General features: G+C 38.7%; 1 protein-coding gene across 4 annotated transcripts in view; it reads left to right on the top strand.

Moving 5' to 3' along the window:
- Nucleotides 1-22,636, top strand: part of WASF3 (WASP family member 3) — a 121,910-nt gene that overhangs the window by 84,336 nt on the left and 14,938 nt on the right. For all 4 annotated transcript variants that reach the window (XM_046664587.1, XM_046664583.1, XM_046664586.1 and 1 more), the window contains 3 exons: nucleotides 15,032-15,166; nucleotides 17,256-17,409; nucleotides 20,780-20,897. In XM_046664587.1, the coding sequence (XP_046520543.1) occupies nucleotides 15,032-15,166; nucleotides 17,256-17,409; nucleotides 20,780-20,897 (407 nt within the window). The remainder of the gene's footprint in view (nucleotides 1-15,031; nucleotides 15,167-17,255; nucleotides 17,410-20,779; nucleotides 20,898-22,636) is intronic.

The following is a 22,636-nucleotide window of genomic DNA, read 5'->3' as shown; positions in this document are numbered from 1 at the left end:
CTGAGGAAGATTTCCCCTAAGCTAACATCTCTGCCAATCTTCCTGTTTTTGTACGTGAGCCACCACCATGGCATGGCCACTGACAGACGACTGGTATAGGTCCGTGCCTGGGAACCAAACCTGGGCCGCTGAAGTTGATGCACTGAACTTAACCACTAGGCCATTGGGGCTGGCCCTAAGACAGGTTTTTTGAAAGCTGGAGATTACTGTATTATATTGATATACCAAAATTATTTAACCGTTTTCCTACTGTTGGATATATACATTGTTTCTTTATGGGGGGAACACTATCAAATTCTTGTATAAAATCAGTACATACATCTCTGGTTATTTTTGGCGTCTTTTTTTTTTAAGCTTTTTTATGTCTTACACGTCATCAAATGTCCTCATAAAGAGCAAAGATAGTTTTTACAAATGGTCCAAATTTCTGAGACTCCATTACTTTTAAATATACCTCTCTTTAAAAAAAATTATTACAAAATCTATTTTCCATTAATTTCCACATTTCAAGTAATTGCATAAATGAGAAAGGAAGTCTGTTTTAGTCTAAAAGATTTTAATAAGTGATTAATATTTTTATTAATGCTCCTTATGGTACATGTTATGTTTCGTATCAAGCTGAATTCTGAGTCGACATAAAAATGCCTCCTTAAGGGCTTTCCCTGTTGTCTTTGCTTTCTGTGGTTAGATCTGGAATTCGCAGTTGTATTAATTGATTATACCAGAGCAGTTCTATGCAGAATGGAGATTTAAATATTCTGAAGGCGTGCGCTGAATAGATTTCTTGAATGTTTTTAGCCAAATGGGATTTTGAGAGGAAAAGGGGAGATTCAAATGCAGTATATACAGAAAATAGATCACAAGTACTTTTCCATGCAGGTTAAGGCTAGAGTAAAGGGTAAGTTAAGAGAAAATGTATTGATAAATCTGGACAGAAGGTGACTAGAAGAAACAGTAAGAATTAAAAAAAAAAATTAATGCCTCAAACTGAGGTAAGTATTTGTGTTTCTTGGAGACAAAGAAAACCAGAGAAGGGAGGTAAGAAGTAACGTATAGTTAGGAAGCTCTAGGGTAGAAGTTCTGTCAGGATTAGAACTGGAGGCAGATGGAATGAGAGCTCCTAAGCCCCAAGGATTGTTGGAAATTGAAGCACTTTCCCAACACACTGTTGGACCTGGAATATCAGAAGTACTTCCTCAAGGGCGTTGTAGAGGTGATTATGAGTTAGATGGCTTTTCATTTCTCCTTTCCCTAGAGAGATTTCAACATAGCAGGATTTAAATGTAGAATGATTCTTAAGAACACAAGTTGGAGAATCAGGCACATCTGACATTCAGTCCTGCCTGTCATTAAACTTTTCTGGTGTTATCATCTGTATTCTTCCTATTTCGTGAGTTTATAAGCTTATGGAAAAGTGTCTTACGTGATTTATAGCTGTTTTTCTGATTGTTTTGATTTGCACTGTTATTAGAGCAGATCGTATAAAAACTTTGAGGGAAGATTTCAAAGGTTTTTAATTTTTTCTAAAATTTTATTAACTATCATCACTGTCATATCAGGTACCTCATTTGATTATCAGCAGCCTAAAGTAGTATCCTTCCTTCAAGCAGGCCCTGTTATAGGAGTAAACGTTCTTGACGTCAGTCTCTACTATTCTTCTATACCCGTTGTTCAGCAAAACATGAAAATATGAGACAAGGAGAAGAGGAGAAAAATGTGACTCGTAATCATGAGAAAAAGAAGTTAGTAGAGACAGGATCCACAAATGACTCCAATTTTGGACTTAACTGACCAGTACTTTAAAATAGCTATTAAAAATCTATTGAAGGGATTTCCAGTTTCTAGTCTAGTGATTTAAAGAGCTTAGAAGTCACTCCCACCCATACAGTGAGAAAGAAACTGAGCAAACTGAAAAACCAGCTTTTCTTAGATTTGTCAGAGAACTGAGGTCACAGGACAAACTGCTGCACTGAAATTTGGAGAGGCAGACACTTGGATTCAGAGGCTCACAACGGACCGGGCAGAAATCACAGGGAGGTTTGCGGGAGCCAGTGTCTGCGTAGGGAGACCTGCCCTGCAGCTGGAGAAATGCTGGAGGTCCAGTGAGAACAAGTCTGAGGGTCAAAAGCTCCAAGGGGGCCCAGTGTGAGTGGGGCTCCTACACTTTTGTGAGTTTTCCTGTCTGGTGCCCTCGCAGGTTCTCTTGGTGAGGATCAGAGAAAAATCCCGTTGTGCTTCCTTGAGAGGGAGGGGAAGAGTAACTATTTTGAAATACAGCCAGAGCCTTCTGTTCTTAAATACCTGCCCTGAGAAGAAACCTTTTCACCAGAGCCTGAGGCAGTTGGATTTTATCAGAGCCTAACAGACCTGGGGGAAGGGAGAGACCCAGCTCCAGCCCCTTCTTGACTCCCTGTCTCACCAGAGGGGTAGGGGGTGAGACTCAGGGGCCCAGCTCATAGGATGACTGAGACCAAGTCATATACCATCGACAGACGAGTGGATGAAGAAGATGTGTATATATATGTACAGTGGAATGTTATTTAGCAGGATTATGAGACAGGAAACAAGAAAGAAGGAAATCCTGCCATTTGCGACATGGATGAACCTAGAAGACCTTATGCTAAGTGAAATAAGCTGGACAGAGAAAGACAAATACTGTGTCATCTCGTTTATTTGTGGAATTTAAAAAAAAGAAAGTCAAGCTCATAGAAACAAAGAGTAGAATGGTTGTTAAACTGGAGGTGGTGGCAGGGGGTGGGGGGCGTCTGAGAGGTGGGGGACCTGGGGGAGATGCTGGTCAAGGGTATAAGCCTTCAGTTATAAGGTGAATAAATTCTGGGGATCTCATGTACAGCATGGTGACTATAGTTAAAAATATTGTATATTTGAAATTTGCTAGGAGAGTGGATCTTAAGCATTCTCACCAAAAAAAAAATATATATATGTGATGTGATGATGTGTTAATTAACCTAATTGTGGTAATTATTTCACAAAGTATATGCATATCAAATGACCACATTGTACATTTTCAATGTACACAATTTTGTCAGTTATACCTCAGTAAAGCTAGAAAAAAAGTTTTAACACTCTAGAACATTTCCCCTCTCCCACACCTTACGAACACATCGCCAAAGGCCTCCGTGTTCCAGTTCTTTTCACTCAGTATGCCATGTCTCTGGCTTTCTACAAAAAAATTAAGAGGCATATTAAAAGACAAAACACACAGTTTGAACAGAGTAAATGTCAGAACCAGATTTCAGATATGGCATGGATGTGGGGAATTATCAGACCAGGAATTTTAAGTAACTATGGTTAAAAAGCTTAGGACTTTAATGGAAAAGTAGACAACATTCAAGAACAGATGGGTCATGTGGGCAGAGATATGGAAATTCTAAGAATAAAAAAATACATTGAAGAACAAACTGGGAGAGGTGAACAACATGCATGAAGAAATAGTTAATTTCAACAGAGAAATGGAAACTATTAAGAAAAAAATACTAGAATTGAAAAATACAGTACAGTCATGCATCATTTAACGACGGGGATACGTTCTGAGAAATGTTTCGTTGGGTGCTTTCATCATTGTATGAACATCGTAGAGTGTACTTGCACAAACCTAGATGGTACATAGCCTACTACACACCTAGGCTCTATGGCACTAATCTTACGGGACCACCGTCATATACGCATTCCCTTGTTGACCTGAATGTCATTGTACAGCACATGACTGTTATCAGAAATAAAGAATTCACTTGATGGGCCTAATAGCAGAGGTGATCAGTGAGGTTGGAGACAAGTCAATAGAAATTATCCAACTGATTGACAAGAGAAAATGAATAAGAAAAAAACCCAGAACATCCAAAATATGGGACAATATCAGATGGTCTAACACATATGTAACTGGAGTCCCAGAAGAAGAGGAGAGAGCTAGAATAGGGCAGAAGAAATTACAGTTGAGAATTTCTGAATATTGATGATAGATAGCAACCAATGGATCTGAAGCTCAGCAGATTTCATGAAGTGTAAATGAAAGAAAACTTGACATCTAGTCACATCATAGTAATGTTGCTAAAAGAACAAAGTTAAAGAGAGACTCATAAAAGGAGTTGGAGGAAAAAAGTACATTACGTGTAGGGAGCAAACAGTGTCAAGAATGACAGCTGATGTCTCATCAGGAACAATGGAAACCAGAAAACAGGGAATAAAGTCCCGAAAGAAAAAAATTGTCATGCTGTTGCTAATTAAAATATCCTTCGAAAGTGAAGTAGACGTAGCTTATTCAGACAAAATCTGAGCAAATCAGTCTTCAGCAGACCTGCACTGCAAAAAATGCTAAAAAAACTCTTTATGCTGAAGGGAAATGATACCAGATGGTAGTCTGGATCTGCAAGAAGGGAAAAAGATCACCAGAAAGAGTAAATATATGAGTAAAAATAAAAAGTTGTACAGTTCTGTGCCCAATTACAATGTGTGTGGGGGTTTCCCCACAACAAAAATTCTCGGTGACATAATCTGGGTGTCCTCTAATTCATCTCACTTCTGACACTGTCTACCTGGAGGTAGTGTCAGATCCCACAGGTGAAGGGCTCAGTCCCACAAGACTCCGCCCATGCACACACTCTTCAGGTTCCGATTGCAAGTCCAGTCTGTCACCTGTGCCTCTGATCAACTGGCTGCAGATTGGAGGTTCCAACAACCCCTTCCTTGAGGTTAATTTGCCAGAGCAGCTCAAAGAACTCAGAGAATCATTTTACTTTACTATGTTACCGGTTTATTATAAAGGAATATAATTCAAGAACACCCAGATGGAGGAGATGCCTAGGGCAAGATGTGGGGAAATGGCGCAGAACCTCCGTGCCTTCTCTAAGCATACCCCTCTCCCCCAGTCGCCATGTGTTCACCAACCTGGAAGCTCTCTCCTTTTGGGTTTTTATGGAGGCTTCATTACATGGGCATGATTGATTAAGTCATTGGCCATTGGCGATTGATTTAACTTCCAGCCACTCTCCCCTCCCTGGAGGATTGAAAATTCCAACCCTCTAATCACAGGGTTGATTTTCCTGGCAACCAGCCTTAGGTGTGGCCCAAAAGTCAGCTCATTAACATAAGACACCTTTCTGATTCTCATCACTTAGGGAATTCCAAGTGTTTTAGGAACTCTATGCCAGAAATGAAAATGAAGATCAAATATATATGTTTTTTATTATAAATCACAAAATCACAGTTTATTAAAAATTACATATTTATATCTTGTGTTTAAAGATTCTTGACTATTTAAAATTTATTGTAGAGTTTATAACCTATGTTAAATTAAAATGTATGACAGTAAGAACTGTAGGAGTGGCAGGGGGTAAGTGGAATTATACTGCTGTATTTTACATTGTTTATGTAATACTATATTATTTGAAAGTACTTTAGGGTGAGTCGAGGATGCATATTTTAATTTTCAGTAACCTCTAAGATAACACATAGAGGAGATAAAATGGAGCCCTCATAATTATTTGATTATCCTAAAAGAAGGCAGGAAAGGAAGGACAAAGGAACAAGGACCAGAAAGGAGAAATGGAAAACCAATACCCGGGTGATAGAATTAAACCCAGCCATAGCAATAACTGCATTAAATGAGAGCATTGAAACACTCCACTTAAAAGGCAGAGGTTATCTGGCTGAATAAAAAAGCAACACTAAAATGCATGCATTTTTAAGAATGAAGACAGATTTAAAGAAAATAATTGAAAAAATACACTATGCAAACACAGAGCATAAGAAAGCTGATGTGGCTATATTATTATCAAGTAAAATAGATTATAAAACAGAGATAAAGAAGGATATTTCATAGTGATGAAAGAGTCAATTTGTCAAGAACACATAATGTATATATAGCTAATAAGAAAGCTCCTGAGTACATGGAGTAAAATAGAACTGAAGGGAGAAATAGACTAACCCAGAATCATAGTTGGAAATTTTAATAAAAACCTCTCAGTAATTGATACAAGAAATAAAAAAGATCTTTAAGGATATAGGAGGTTTGAGCAATACTACCAAGCACTCTGACTTGATTGACTTTTATAGAACACTAACTCCCACTCTGTGGAATATACGCTCTTTTAACATTCACATGCAGTGTTCAGCAAGATGGAACATATGCCCGGCCAGAAAGTAATACACTTGAAAAGATTGAGATCAGAAAGAGTATGATGACAATGAGATAATTATAATAATCTTTTAAAATAATTCTCAAATATTGGAAGATCAGTATCTTCTAAAATAATCCATTGGTCAAAGAAGAAATCAGAATGGAAATTAGAGACTATTTCTGACTGTGTGATAATGAACACACAAAATACCAATGTTTTTGTGGGATTTAAAGAACTGTTTGGAGGGAAATTTGTAGCTTGAAATGCTTATATTGGAAAAGAAGATTCAAAATCATGAGCACGTTTCTCAGGTGAGCCCTCGCTGTTGCTCAGCAACCATGCTGTAATTCCTTTCTTCATTAGTTTCCCTGCCCTTATGGTGCCTATTTCATATCTTCTCTTTCCACCTTAAACTTCTCCACTCTGGGCTGATACTTCTTATTTCACTGGGAAAATAAAAACAGGAGAGAACTAAAGATTCCCCTTCTGTCGCATGAGCCCGCTGATCTGATCTGTACCAGTGTGTGCTGCGCCCCCTCCTTTGGAATGAATGATGTTCATGTTTCTAAAGCACTGGACTCCATTCCCTCATGCTCACTCCAGGACTGTGTTAGCCTTCTCTCTTCCCTGCATCATCTTTTCTTCCTGTGTCTACATCGTTCCTACCAAATGTAAATACATTGAGAACTATCCCAACTTAATAAATCTCAGATCATCCTCTACCTATCTCCTTTCTCCCCTTCACAGTAAGTTTCCTTGAAAGAACTATTCATATCTCCACTGCCTTCACTTCTCTGTTGTCTCTTGTCCCCATTAAAGTTTTGTCCCATCGACTCTTGAAACTGCTTGTCGGTGTTACCAGTGACTTCTCTGTTTCCAAACTCAGTCTCGTCACTTATCAATTAGCGGCATTTGACTCAGTCGACGACTTCGTCCTTCTGGAGAAACTTTCTTTACCTGGCTTCCGGCCCAGCACACTTGGGTGTTTCTCCTACCTCACAAGCACTTCTTAATAGTCTCCTGGGGTCTTCCCTGCCTCTGCGTGTTGGAGTGCTCCAGGGCTTGGTCTCTGAAGCTTCTCTGCCTGCTCCCATTCACTAGGCAGTCTCTTCTGGTCCCATGGCTTGAAATACCATCCTTACCCTGATGATTTCCAAATTTATGTCTTCAGTTCTGACCTGTCCCCTAGACTTCAAATTGGTATATACAATTGCCTACTCGATATCTTCACTTGTATTTCTAATAGGCATCTCAAACTCAACATATTTAAAACTGAATTAATGATTTCTTATCTCTCTCCTAACCCCCCTTCTCTATCTTAGCATGTGGGAACTCTAGTCTTTCAGTTGCTTTTGATTTGTCTCTTCTTTCTCTCATTCCAGACATCTTCAGAATATGTACCAAATCCGTACACCTCCCCAGCCACTCTTCTAGTCCAAGCCACCTCAGTCTCTCACTGCCCCCCAGTAGCCCCCTGTCTGATGTCCCTGCTGCCTCGCTCTAGTCACCCCACTCCAAAGGGACGGACATTTGTTTCTCGGTCCTCTTGTGCACTTTTCCCTCTGCTCACTGGGCTCCAGCCATACTGGCCTCCTGGATGCTGCTCTCGCACTCCGTGTGTTTCTGCCTGGGAAGTTACTTTCCGAGATGCCGGTGTGGTCCCCTCCCTCATGTCACTCAGCTGTCTGCCTAAAATATCACCTCATCAGAGAGGCCTTTTCTGACCACCTGAGTACCAGCCACTGCCTGTCACTCTCCAGCACCTTACTGTCTTGTTTTCTTCATAGCACTTAACATCATGTGATGATGCATTATTTGTGTATTGTCCGTATAGAATATAAGCCTTGTGGCTGTGTTCACTGCTCTCTTTCTTCAAGTGCCTAGGACAGTGCCTGATGCCACAGTGGGTGCTTGATAAATGTCTGCCGAATAAACTGAATTAATCAACATCTATTATCTTAGTTCTTATAAAATTCTTAGAAAGAGTATTGTAAAGAAGTATACAAAAAAGTTAACTATGGTTAACTATGGGTGACATTTTTTAGTTTTTATTTTTCTGAATTTCCTAAATTTTCTACCGTGAGCACTGTATTACTATTGTACTCAAAGACGTTTCAGAGAGTCAGGGTGTATACTGTGGTTTTTGACTTTTACACAGACTTATAATCACAACAGAGACAAAAGAAATAAATCAGAATGCTAACAGTAGATGTCTGAGATTGGACTTTTGGACATTTTTCCTATTGCTTACTTTTCTGTATTTTCTATATTTCTTATAATGAGCATGAATTGGTTTCATAGTAGAAAAATAAAATTTTAAAAAGGGAAAAAAAACTCTTAGGGCCCAATAATTATTTGTTATTTTATGAAATTCAGTGGCAACTAAATTTTAACTACAGACACTGTAATAAAGTTTCTTTTTTAACTTTTTGTTTGGAAATGATTTCAGACATAAAAAAGATCAAAAATAGTGCAAAGAATTCTCATAAACTTTCACCTCTACATCATTTTACCACATTTTTCCTTTTTGTTAGACACTTCTCTCTTTTCTTCTTGCCCTCCTTTCTCCTCCTCCCTCTCCCCCAATATGTGTGTATATATTTAATGTTTTATATATTATATATATTTATATATTCGCCTCTCTCCTTTAATCTGGAGCAGTTCCTCAGCCTTTCTTTGACTTTTATGACTTGACATTTTTAAAGGGAACTGGTCATTTATTTTGTGGAATTCCCTTGGTCTGGATCTTCTGATGTTTCCTCATGATCAGATTTAGGATGTTGGCAGGACTGTCACAGAGTGATGACACATCCTCAGTGCATTTTCTCAGGAAGCTTGTTATCTGTGTGTCCCATAACTGCCCACATTAACTTTAATCACCTGGTTAACACTTTGTCCATAGGTTTCTCTACTGTGAAGTTTTTTTTCTCTGTGTAATTAAGTATCTTATGGGGAAACACATGGAGACTGTACTCCCATCCTGTTCCCATCCCACTTCTACGCACTAGTCTTAGGATCCGTTGATGATTCTTGCCCCAAACAGTTATTGTGGTGGTGGCTGCAGAATGGAGATTTTGTAATTCCGTAATTTCTTCTACATTTATTAGTTGTCGTTCTGCTCTAAGTGCCTTCACTTCTTTCCCTATTATTTACTTATTCATTCATTTATTTATTTATATTGGTATAGACTCAGGGATTCTTATTTTATTCTGTGGGTTATAATCCATTGTCTGCATTATTCATCTTGATGCTCGCATCTTCCCAGGTTTGGCCAGTGGGAGTGGTTTGAGGTTGGCTTTTCTGTCTTTTTGACATGTCTCCCCACCCCGACGCTGAGTACTTCTTTACTTTTTTTTTTTTAGAAAAGCAAAGCAGGCTATACTAAGCTCATCTTGTGCTTTTCCACCCTCAGCCCCAGAATCAGTCATTTTTCTAAGGAGCCTGGTTTCTTTTAGTGGAGAAGGAAAAGCCAAAATCTTGACAAACCAAGATCTAGATGCTAGGTGTGGTGTTAAAATTTCTGAAGGACCTTGTTATGGCTGATTTCTTGTTCTGCAGAAAGGACTCATATCAGACACTCTGATTGTTTCCAATAAATCTTCTTTCTTTTAAAATCAGTTGAAAATCCATGCATAATTTTTATGCTTTGGCAGTTTGGACGCATGCTTCTCAACCTGACCTATTTGGACGCAACTTCATAATGGTCCTAATAAATCCATAAGTGGATTGTTTGTCAGTAAAGAATGAGTAAATTGCCTTTACCTCAATGTGGTTTTTAACTCAATTCAGAATTATTTTAATTTAGCTATTAATGGACTTGCTGTTGAAAGAGTGAGTAAAATTAAGCTTTTCAAATAAGTTGCTGTTTGCAAAACTGAATACTGTAATTGCAACACTTTATTCTTGTGCATCAGAAAATATAGTTTCTTCTATTTTCTTCTCTTTAGTCACTTGTCAGCTTTCAGCAGCTGGCCAAAAATTAAGTATGCAAGTCTTTAATTTCTGTTTCTTTTTATAAATTGAGAACTTCCAGTGGAAGTATAGTATCAGTTGCATGTTTTTTCAAATAGGGTTGAGCATTGAAGACAGAGGGCACATGTTATTTATCCTTTTCAACTTGTACAGCATCTGGCAGAGTGTGGTTCTCCACAGTAGTTGCTGTGCTTCGAGAATGTTGGTATAACTTTTGCAAGAGACTACGATATGTACTCCCATATTCTTGGTGATCTGTGCTGTCTCTATTAATTAGATTTCTGCATAGCTGAAGGGAAAGGCATGGGATTTTTTGGAGTTGCATGGGAATTTTTTTAACTATGAATAGTCAAGTAGAAAAACAAAAATCAGTTGGTTACATTTTGACTATGCCTGACATTGAAAATGAACAAGTGATAGACTTGATATACAGCATTTGGAACATGGTGCTCTTTGTCTTACAGAACATCCAGCTGAAGGGGCGGCCATTTTCTTGAATGGGCTTCATAAAACCATAGTTCTGAAAGATGTTATTAGCTGTTTCCAGGCCCAGTCAGTTTGAAAATAGAGTATGCTGGATGCTTCTCTTGCAGATTCCTAATGCACATTAGCATATTAAAGATTTTGAGATGCCCCAAGGCATAGAAACATCTTTAATCTTTTTAGCCCAGTATTTCCCAAACTTACTTGAGCAGGGAGCATTTGTTGGTTGTGTACTTGTTAACAAGAAAACACTGTTATAGACCATGTGTTTTTTATCCAGGAGAGACTCCCTGAGCATTGGCTCAGCACTGGCAATGCAGAGATAAAAAGCAGAGATAAAAGCCCCAAAGAATTTGCGTAAATAAAGACAAGATCAGAGTTAGATGGTGAGGCCTGTGATTGAGGATGCTTAGGGTAATGTGGGAACACAGAGAGGAGCATCTGGTCTTACATACCCCAGTCTGCATCCTGAAGCTCATGCATTTTTATTCATTTATTACAAAATCTTTTCAAGCACCTACTGTAAGCCGGGCATGCCCTCGGCCTTGGGCAAAAGCACAGAACGAAGGAGAATCCTGACCACTTGGATGGTACAATCTAGTGAAAGGAAACAGGCAAGAAACAAGGTGAATAAGTACAGGTGTATAATTTATTACATAGTGCCAAGTGCTAAGGAGAAAACCACAGCAGGGCGGGGAGAATGGTGTGTGTGTGACTGTTTGGTGAGGTGACTGCAGATTAGCCAGGGTTGCTAGAGAAAATCTCACTTAGAAGGTGACATTTGGGTAGAGACTGGATGAAGTGAGGGAGCTATCCAAGTGAATCTCTGGGGAAATGGTCCAGGCAGAAGGAAGAGGAAATGCAAAAGCCTGAGGAGAAACAAATATGGTGGGTGTGTCTGAGAAACAGCAAGGAGCTAGCGTAGTTGGAGTGGAATATGCAAGGGAGAGGGAGTAGTTGCTGAGGCCAGGAAGGGCAATGGAGCTAGGTCACATAGGACCTTATTAGCCATTACATGACCTTTGGCTTTTATCCTGAGTGAGATGACAAGGCATAGAAGAGATAGAAAATGCAGAGGAGTGACGGGGTCCATGAGGAAGTGGGCTGGGTTTAGGGATTGCACGTATTTCTTTCGACTGGAGCATGGGAAGGGACAGACGTGAGCTGTATGGGGCCTTCTGTCCCACTGAGAGGCTTCGATTTTTATCTTGAGTTGACGAGAGCAATGAAGAATTTAAATTGGAAGGGCACAGTCGGATCTTTCTTGTAGAAAGATCATTTGGCGGCAGTGTGATGAATGGATTTGAGGGTGGGAGGTGAATCTGAAAGCAGAAGAAACAAAGTTGTTGATGTAAACAGGGAGGGTCTGAGCTGAGGGGGTGGTGGGGCTAGAAGTGACGAGATCTGATGTTGAGTTAGCTGGAGAGGGAGCAGTCACAGATCACTCTTTCTGACTTGGGCTGCGTTCTGAATGGTTGATGCCTTTCAACATGGAGTTGCAGGTCTGAGTTAATGTGAAAATGAATTCCTATTTGAACTTGTACAGGATTTGAGATTCTTCATAGGGCATCCATGTGGAGATGTACATTAGCTAATTAGATGCTCAAGTCCAGTGCTCAGGTAAGAGCTTATAAGGTAGCGAACATGAATTCTGGTACCACTCCAGATACCACCTAGCTGTGGTCTTTTAAAACATACAATTTGTGTGAAGACTGTTTTATTTCTTTGCCTTCTTGGAACCATTCTCTATACCGTGGGAGTGGGAACTGTGGGCAGAACTTTATGTGACTCCAGAGAACCATACTGTAGATACTGGGCTTCAGGGGAAACTCTTTACTGCTCCACTGAAGTCAGTGGTCTGGGGCAGGAGAGGGTGTGCTTTTTGTTGGTCTCTTTATTACTCTTATTTTCTAAGAGAAAGTTCCTCTTGTTAAGACAGTTGCACCATTAGAATTTATGAAATTGTACTAATTTTAAATTCATAAGAAATGCTTATTCAGTGTCTGGGAGTAAGCATTTAAGCAGCAAAATATTTTAGTCCACTTCATTAAGTAAACAGGAAATTACCAAATATCTCATGGCCTGAAATAATTCATGGAAGTTGCTAATTTTTAACCAAGAAAGTTCAGGGAAGTATGTGATAGAAGCAGGGAATTTGAAGTTAGAAGACCAGGTTTTTGTTTCGTCTGTTTTCCCCACTTACTAGCCCTGAGGCTTAGACCACCTTTCCGAGGCTCAGTCTGGTCATCTCCCTGTTGACTCAGGAGCTGACCTGTCCGTCGCACAGGTGTGTCCCAGGAGGCCTTGTCCTGGGGCCGGGGCTGCAGTGCCGAGCAGGCAGACAGGGTTCTTCCTCTCCTGGAGCTTACAGTCTTGTGGACTACAGCAAAGCATACGGCAGGTGGATATGAAGCATTGTATAAATTGAAAAGCACTATGAAAACATTAGTTATTCTTGCTTTAAGTAAGTTTTCTCCTGGAAAGTTCAGGTTCTCTTCTTATTTGAGTGATAAATTGATAGAATGTACAAATAAAAAGAAGTGGTCGGGCTGCACACAGGCCTTACACCCTTCACGAGAATTTACTCAAAAATGGATCACAGACCTAAATATAAAACTATAAAACTCCTAAAAGTTAACATAGGAGAAAATCTAGATGACCTATGGTGATGACTTTTTAGATATGACACCAAAGGTGCAATAATGAAAGAAATAATTGATAAGATGGACTTCATTAAAATTATAAACTTCTGCTCTGTGAAAGATCTATCAAGATCTTTCTATTATTAAGAATAAGAAGACAGACCACAGACTGGGAGAGAATATTTGCAAAAAAAAATTTGCATAATCTGGTAAAGGGCTGTTATGCAGAATATACAAAGAGCTCTTAAAATTCAATAATAAGAAAATTTAACAACCTGATTAAAAAATGGAGAAAAGACATGAACAGATACTTCATCAAAGAAGATGTACAGATGGCAAATAATCATATGAAAAGATGATCAACATCATATGTGATCAGGGAAATAAAAATTAAAACAAAATACCACTACACATCCACCAGAATGGCTAAAATCCAGAACACTGACACCACCAAATACTGGTGGGGATGTGGGGCAATAGAAACCCTCATGCATTGCTGGTGGGAATGCAAAATGGTCCAGCTACTTTGGAAGACAATTTCATTGTTTCTTATAAAACTAATATACTCTTACCATATGGTCCAGCAATCAGTTGAAAATTTATGTCCACACAAAAATCTGCACCGAAATGTTTATTGATAATCACCAAACACTGGAAGCAACCAAGATAGAGACAGTAAAAAGATAGTGGTTGCCAGGAGTTGGGGAGAGGGGATGAATAGATGGAGCACAGAGGATTTTTAGGGCAGTGAAACTATTCTGTATGATACTGTAAAGGTGGGTACATGTCATTATAAATACGTCAAAATCCATAGGACGTACCAAGAGTGAGCCCTGTTGTAAACTGGACTTCGGGTGATAATGATGTGTCAGTGTGGGTTCATCAGTTATAACAAATGTACCACTCTAATGTGGGATGTTGATAGTGGGGGAGGCTGTGCGTGAGTGGGGGCAGTGTGTATATAAGAACTCTCTGTGCTCAGTTTTGCTGTGAACCTAAAACTGTTCTCAAAGATAAAGTCTTGAAAAAAAGTGGTATCTCTGTCAGAGAAGATAGAAGGCAGATAATGCTTTGCACACTCAGAGTAAGGAATTATTAAATGTTTGCTGCATAAATAAAGGAGTGGTGTTAGGGTTTGGAAATTTACTGTAAGCTGGTACTGATTCCTGTCTTGCTTGTTAAATTTTCATAAATGTTATTAATTACATTCTAAGAAAAGTAGGAGTATAGAGGTGATCCATACAGAAAAATTTAACTCAAAATTCAAAATATTGATTTTTAGAGAGTGCCAGAGTCAGCAGTGTATACCTGGATTTCAAAATATGAACTGGAATTAATGCTATTGGAAAGTGTTAGGCACAGTATATCTAATGTTTCTGATTGTGAATGAGATAAAATCCTAAATTTAGAAACCAACATGATTATCTTGGAAAGAAAAAGGAGAGTTTATGTCCTGAGATTCTATTTATCCATAAAGCATGCAAAATGAGAGTAATTTTTTTCCAAAGAAATTTAATTTAATGGGAAACAACTTGTGTGATAGCTCATGTGGCAATTAAATGAAAATATTTTATTATCTGGGGCATTTAAAAATTCTGCGACTTTGGGTTAATTTCACATATGTATGAATGTCACTAATAAATTTTCAAAAATTCTGAAGGCCTTTGACTCTGACACTTTATTTTTGTAATCGTTTGCACAGAATCCCACGTGGCGAGATCGGCGCTGGGGAGAATGTGTGAAGGCCGCTTCAGCAGTTCTTAACAGATGGCTTTCTCCATTCATTTTCTTCCATAGGCAAACATGCCGAAGACATATTTGGTGAGCTGTTTAATGAGGCTAACAACTTCTACATCAGAGCAAATTCTCTTCAAGACAGGATTGATCGCCTCGCTGTCAAAGTTACCCAGCTGGACTCAACAGTGGAAGAGGGTAGGTAATTGCATGAAAGCAATGAGCTAGAAGTGATGTTGACAAGATGGTAGTAATTAATTGCAGGGTAATTACTGCTTTTTCTTTGGGGTGGTATGCTGATATTTCATCTTCTCTTTTCCTAAAAGGATATTGAGGGGGGAAAACCCCACAACATTGGGTTGATTCGTGATTAAAAGATTCATATCTTGTTTGCCTCATATGCTGTACTCTCTTGTAAAAAAAAATTACGCATATGGTATTTGTTTTAAAGGATTCTTCAAATGTATTCAGTATTAGAAGTCCTAATTTAGGTTATTGGTAGTTATTTTAAAGATACTTTCTTTAAAGAAATCACTCCAAAGGCATGGTCCAGCTAAGAGGGCTTATATATAGGTAGAGAGACAGAGTGAGGGCTTCTACCCAGTACTCTTGTTGAGGTTGATGCCTGTAAATAATCTTGGAGATCCTGCTGATTTAACTTCTCAGAAATAGCATTTACTGAAGGCCTTTAGGCCTCAGGGTTTAAGAATAAAGTTAATATTGACAGGCACTATTCAGTTAACTGATAATCATTTTGATGATACACTCTGAAATGGTGGCAGTTTCAACAAAATTAAAACTCAACAATCCCTTTTTAAAAATTTCACCTTCTGTATCTTTTAAATGAAAAGCTGAGGTTAGACTGGGAAAAAATCTGCAACTTTTTGTATTAAGAAATGCCATTTCGTATTTACTTTAAGAAAAATGTTCAGATTAAAAATTATTTCTAACTTTATATAACATAGCTAAAGTTTCTCTTGTTGCATTAAAACAATCCTAGCATCTGATTTTTCTACTAGACTTATAATAGTAGTGTTAGTAAAAAATGAAGACTTTACTTTTTAAAAATGTAGTTATTTATGGAATTCATACCTCATCATTTAAAAAAATGTTTACTTGTGTTCATGTCTTTTTCAAAGGTCAAATTTAAATTAAGTGAATTAGAAATTTAATAAAAATATAGAGCATTGAAATTTTAATAACTGTTATGAATATTCTTTAATCAGATTTTTAAAAATTATTTGGAAAAAATAAAAATTTGAGTAGCTACTTGGTCTATTCAGATAAGGAATTTTTAACATCTTCAATCATTCATTCATTTCAAATGGTATCACAAATGATTTTTAAATATTTATTCATCTTCCTTTAGTTTTTTATTGGCTCTTGCCATTGGAATGCTTGTGATAAACCTTACACTGGAAAGGGTTACTCTGTAGATTAAATTTCATGAAGTTTTACAGTATATTTCACATCCTTAATTCCCTTTCCAATCAAGATTTTTCATTGTGACTTTCCTTGGTACAGATGTTGTAGTAGAAAAAACAGTTGACCAAGTTAGGGAATCTGTATTCTGTTTTGAGTCTGCTACTTTTCTACTGGGTGATCTTGGAAAAGTCACTTAACATCCCTGAGTCTCCTCTTCATTGGTCAGGTGGGTTAACGGACCAGTTTGCCCGCCTCAGAAGTGTGTCAGAGTCAGATGAGTTAATCCATGAGATGTAAAGTGTTGTGCAAACACGAGAAATAGGTATAATCAGCCCTGATTGTCTCACTCCTTAGTGTAGTTTTATATCATGCTACTTAATTTCTAAGACTATGTGTATGTTGAAAAGCTTTGCCATCTTTCCTTAATGTTAGTGTCGGAAAACTTAATGTAACTTTGACATTTGTGTATTTTTTGCAGAAGTATTTCCCGCATGTATTATAATTAAACTGGTATTAACTGTTTGAATGTTTTTTTCCCGTAGGCTACCCAGATCTTTGTATTTACATGCCTGTTACACTCAGCTGTGTTCCTGTGTGGTCTCTGAGAAATGCTGTTAAAGAATGGCGCTCTGATATTAGTGCAGGGAAATAGTTAGATCACCACAAAGGAAGAGCAGACAGGATTTGACTTCATTTCATACAGATAACAGTTATTTAGAAGAAGGAAGGATGGCTTCCAATGAACAGTTACAAACACTGTTGTTCTAGGAGATGTTTGTGATTGTGGCTCAAATTATACTTATTTCTAAACAGTTAAAAATATTTCCATGTGACTCAACTTGGGGGACTTTTCTCTAAATAGTATCACTACAGGATATCAACATGAAAAAGGCTTTCAAAAGTTCCACGGTCCAAGACCAGCAGGTGGTTTCAAAGAACAGCATTCCCAATCCCGTGGCTGACATTTACAACCAGAGTGATAAGCCGCCTCCTCTGAACATCCTCACTCCCTACAGGTATGGATGCCCGCGCTCCCGGACCGGCTCAGCACCGCGAAGTTGAGGGCGGTGGACAGTGCTGTGAAAGTACTTTTTCAAACTTTGAAAATAAGAATTGCAGTATTATACACAGTGAAATTAGTTATTTGTACAGAATTGCTAAAGTTTTAGTATGTCAAAATATAAATAAACTTACCAAGAGAGCTCTAATTTTAGCTATTAAATGTAGATATTTTAAGCATCAGTGGGTACATTACAAAACAATATTGTGTGTGGTTAAGTTGTTCCTCATATTCAAAGTCGATTTTAAAGGAACTGAATAATTCATTTATAATGCAGCAAAATACCCGTCTCAGCGGTTTAGCACTGCAGAGACATTTGTTACTTAATTCAGAAAAATTTGTTCGGCAGCATTAGGGATTTTTAAGAGTGAATGTTAAGTCAACAGGTTAACCTGTTACTGTTAAATGGTAGGACACATTATCAGGATCAAACTTCCCAAAAACAGAATGGAAAATAAATAGTGCAAAAAATTCATGTTAAGAGACCAACTAAAAACACTTTTTAAAAACAGCTCTCCTACCACAGTAGTGTTTTCTCTCCGTAGTTTGTCCTTCTTTCCAACCTCCCTGCATGTGGTTTCTCATTGTTCCTCCCTGCACATCTTGTTCCTCTCCCATCAGTTCACCCTCCTGTCAGGCTCGTTCCTTCAGCCTCTGAGGAGCCTGGCCTGTGATGGGGCGTGGTCCTCTCTGCCCCCAGGCTTAGCTCCGCCGAGGATGCTCCTGCGGACGCCTAGAATCAGTGAGTCCTCTGCTTCTGCTTCCATTCCTGCCTCCGTGGGCCCATTGGTCCTTCTCAGGGAGGGCCCAAAGCATTTCTTGCTCCAAATCCCGTCCCTTCTCAGGGTCCAGAAGGAATGTTGGACCTTCCCTTTATTGCAGCTCTGCTGGGGCAGCAGCACTTCAGGCTGCATCCCTTTCAGCATGGACGGAAAGTGTCCCTCACAATCAGGTGGTAGAGATTCTGTGATGCGAGGGGACCAAGATGCCACATTTCTCTGTGAAACAAGTACACTTTCCTGGGGGTTTTAACACACTTATTTAAAAATTAATGATAGATGTGAATCATGGTATTGTCAACCTAATGTTTAACATGTGATTTGCTTTGGTTCAATAGGCATTTTTCTGGGGCAATTTCAGTTTTACTTAGCACTGGGATCCTTGAGGGCTTGCTTATTAAAATTTTCCTAAGAAGCCTCACTAAGTATTCTGTTCTAAAGGAACAAAACCAGAACACTCAATGAACCACTTATATTTGATTAATCAACATCATGATTAAATATTTGTGGTGATTTAAAAATTTTAATTGCATAAAAATGAATTGACTTTCATTTATATTGTCTGTGTGTATTCAGTTTTATGGAAAATAAAAATGCCTTTGACTTTTTAATAGTGTGTTTAAGAATAGCAGTGCCAACTCTAATCTACTTTTTGTTAATACAGTAATATTTTGGGTATATAAAACACATAAACAAACTTTTGCATTTGAACTTGTGTGACTCTGTCGCAACACAGTGTTAACATAGGACAAGTGCAGTGTGACTGAAAAATGAGTACTTAGTTACTACAAACATAAGGCGTTTCTGCTTATATTCTTATGTCAAGGTTAACTTCTGTTTACTTATGTGAGTTTCTGCTTTCATTAATGTATTCCATTTTTTTAAAAAGTGTGCATTTTATACGTATGTCTTAAGTTTTACAGCAAGTTACTCCCTGGTTTTTCTATATCTTTACCTGTATTGAAAGCCTAGTGTCTTGGGGAATCAAATTATATTTTTCACAATGATGTTATTTATAAAATCTCCATAATGCAGGTCCCTTGTCACTTAGGAAACTTAGAAAGGAAGGAAGGATTTTAAGTAAGTCAAGGTTAGCGAATGGAGTGAGTTGTGCTGGTTGGTTAGTGATTTTCAGTGAGAGTGACCAGAATCGCCCACATGGGCCTTGGTATGTGAGGATGAGAAGCCCAGCAGGACGTGGCATGGCAGGAACTTCAAGGACACACAGGTTTTTCCCCCGAATAGTTCAGTCAGCTTTCTTTGACTATTTGGGCGTAAATTCTTTCCTGTACTCATTTCGCTGATTTTTGCTTTCTCTGTGTGCCTTAAATGACTTCTTGAAATACTAATTTAAAATGTAAATATTCCGCTTCCTCTTGAAGGTAATCTACAGACCACATACTTTTTAAAGCATTAGTAGAATAGTGTTTACTTCATATCATGATTACTTGGACCTTTACTATTGATTTATATTACAACTTTGGATTCATATTGGCTATATTATTATTGGTTTTATGATAAATGAATAACTTATATAAGACTTGGACTGTTCCTTAGACCACAGTAATTGTAGCAGTACTTGAAAATGAAATGGCTAGAAGTGAATTTTCTTTGTGGGTTAGTACTTCCACTTAAAATATATATAGTTCATCACTTTTTCCCGAGTCACATTTATATACCATCAAGAGTCTGCTTCTTTCTCAATTGAATTTATAGATGTTTGGCAAACCTGATTAAGAAAAAAGGACAGAGAACTTACTAATTTTTATGCTGATAATGAAGCCTCAGAGTAGAGGTGAATGTAGATATCCTAAAAATCCATCCCTGTCTGTGTATAGCCCCTCCTGGAATAAACAAGACAGTTCCTCAAATAATTGAGGTATTAAATATTGCTGTTTATGAGCCATGTTGTGATCTTTTAGGAGAATGTTTTTATACTGAAGTCCAAATTTGCAAGAATATTTTTTACCTAATTATTCTAGAAAAAGTTACTGTTCTTGCATGTTTACATGTTTTTTCAAATAAGGAAATTTGAGACTCGACTCCTAGCGACTCTGTGAACAGCAGAGCGGAACCCTGCCTGGTCTTTTTGCGCCATCCTCTCACCTTCCAGCGCTGTATCAGACAATGCTCTTCACACGGTTTTCATGGCCAGTTTTTTTGGAAGTGGGTGGCCAGGTCCTTCTTCCTAGTTTGTCTTAGTCTAGAAGCTCTGCTGAAACCTGTCCACCATGGGTGACCCTGCTGGTGTTTGAAATACTGGTGGCATATTTTTTAGCATCACAGCAACATGCAACTGCTACAGTATGACCAGCGATGGGCAGTTGTGTGGTTCCCTGACCAGGAAATGAACCCCAGGCCAAGGTGGCGAGAGCACCAAATCTTAACCACTGAAGCAGCAGGGTTAGTTTAATAAGTATAGGACAGTTAAAAGGCCCTATGCCGATATTATAATCTCATGAGTTAAAATTGAAGTAATATTAACTCTATATGAAAATAATCTAACAACCTTTTTTTTCCCCTGACTTGTAATACATTGACTTATAGAGATGATAAAAAGGATGGGCTGAAGTTCTATACTGATCCTTCCTATTTCTTTGACCTCTGGAAAGAAAAAATGCTACAGGACACAGAAGACAAAAGGAAAGAGAAAAGGCGTCAAAAGGTAAATAATTCTCGTATGGAAAACTTGCATATAAATGTGTAAATGGGATTCTTATTTAGAAATAAATCAGTAAATTCTTTATTTAAATGGTTGAGATGTTGGACTGAGTGCTGAAGTTTCTTCAGAGGTTGAATTTTTTACATGAAGATACAATTCAATCTAACACAGTAATACCATTTTCAATAAATACTGTCTGATTTTTTCTTTAACATTTGCTTTGCATTAACAAAAGTAGTGGCTAAAATTTCAGTTTTGTTTGTAACCATGTCTTGTAACTTCTTCTGCTCTTTCAAAATTGATAAAGCAGTCAACGTGCCATGTCAGATGTAGTGACCTGCTTTCATGTTTTTAAAGCATGCTTAACTGTTGGTTGCCAGCTAGCTGCGTTAACACCTTGGCGAGATGCTCACGTTGGGCTGAGAAGGCGTGTGAGCCGCACGTTTAGGGGGTGCATGTGCTGAAAGCGAGGCTCCTGTGGTGGGTGCAGTGGGCAGGATGCTTGCAAGGCTGAAGGGTGAGAAGCATCTGCATGGCCAGCCCCCTCGGAAGGACAAGCCCCCTCAGGTTTGGCTACTTCTGTTTTGAAAATTGTCCCTTTGGGGCCCAGAAATTAGACTTAAGCCATTCAGAAGAGTTAATTCTCCATAGGCAAATATTTGCCAATGCTTTTATATGTAAGCTTTGTTTTAAAAAATGACCACCTGTTTTGTTTGACAGGCATCAGAGTGCTTCAGTTAACACAGATGCTGTGCATGTTGTGGGCTGGCAGCCTTCAGATTTTGAGGTGTTTAGGTGTGTTGGCCCAGTAGGAGTGACAGTTTGGGGTGCGAGAGAATTTGGGATTTGAAAGCAGGATTTAAGAAAGGGAACAGGAAAACATTTTGCAGACTGCAGTGTAAGGTGTTACCATGGAATTCTAGGAAAGAATTCCAGCGGCTTGGTCATTCCTGCTCTCTTTGTGCTGGCGAGTTGGGGAGATGAATTGGGAAGTCTTGCGCAAGTTGCTGAGTGTTCAGTTGGAGAAGATACAAAGTATTCAAGTGAAGAAGAGAAAGATCCTAATCTCTTGAATGGAAAAGAAACAGATATTTAAAGGCATGTTGGTCTTAATCCCCATACCTTTTTATAGCAACAGGGCAAACACTCCAGGGTTTTAAAAGAGTACCTGCCGGGGCTGGCCCCATGGCCAAGTGGTTAAGTTCGTGCACTCTGCTGTGGCGGCCCAGGGTTTCGCTGGTTCGGCGGGTCCTGGGCATGGACATGGCACTGCTCGTCAAGCCATGTTGAGGCAGTGTCCCACATGCCACAACTAGAAGGACCTGCAACTAAGATATACAACTATGTACCAGGGCGGATTTGGGGAGATAAAGCAGAAAAAAAAAAAAAAAGAGTACCTGCCTTTAAAATATGCCTGTCCTTTTTTTTTTTTTTTTTTTTTTTTGAGGAAGACTGGCCCTGGGCTAACATCTGTACCCATCTTCCTCTACTTTATATGTGAGACACCTGTCACAGCATGGCTTGACAAGCAGTGCTAGGTCTACACCCAGGGACCGGACCGGCAAAGCCCGTGTCGCCAAATTGGAGCAATGTGAACTTAACTGCTCCGCCACCGGGCCAGCCCCTGAACATGCCTCCCCTTTTACACATCCTTCCAGGTTTCCCTTCTCAGGGGAGTACTTTTGGCAAAAGTATTTAATTTTTTCGCCAGTGTTCTTCAGAGGAAAAGTCTTAATCTATAT

Source organism: Equus quagga, chromosome 6 (genome assembly GCF_021613505.1).
Source record: "Equus quagga isolate Etosha38 chromosome 6, UCLA_HA_Equagga_1.0, whole genome shotgun sequence".
Lineage (NCBI taxonomy): Eukaryota > Metazoa > Chordata > Mammalia > Perissodactyla > Equidae > Equus > Equus quagga.
Note: the sequence above shows the minus strand (reverse complement) of the source record. Positions and strands in the feature narration are given on the sequence as shown.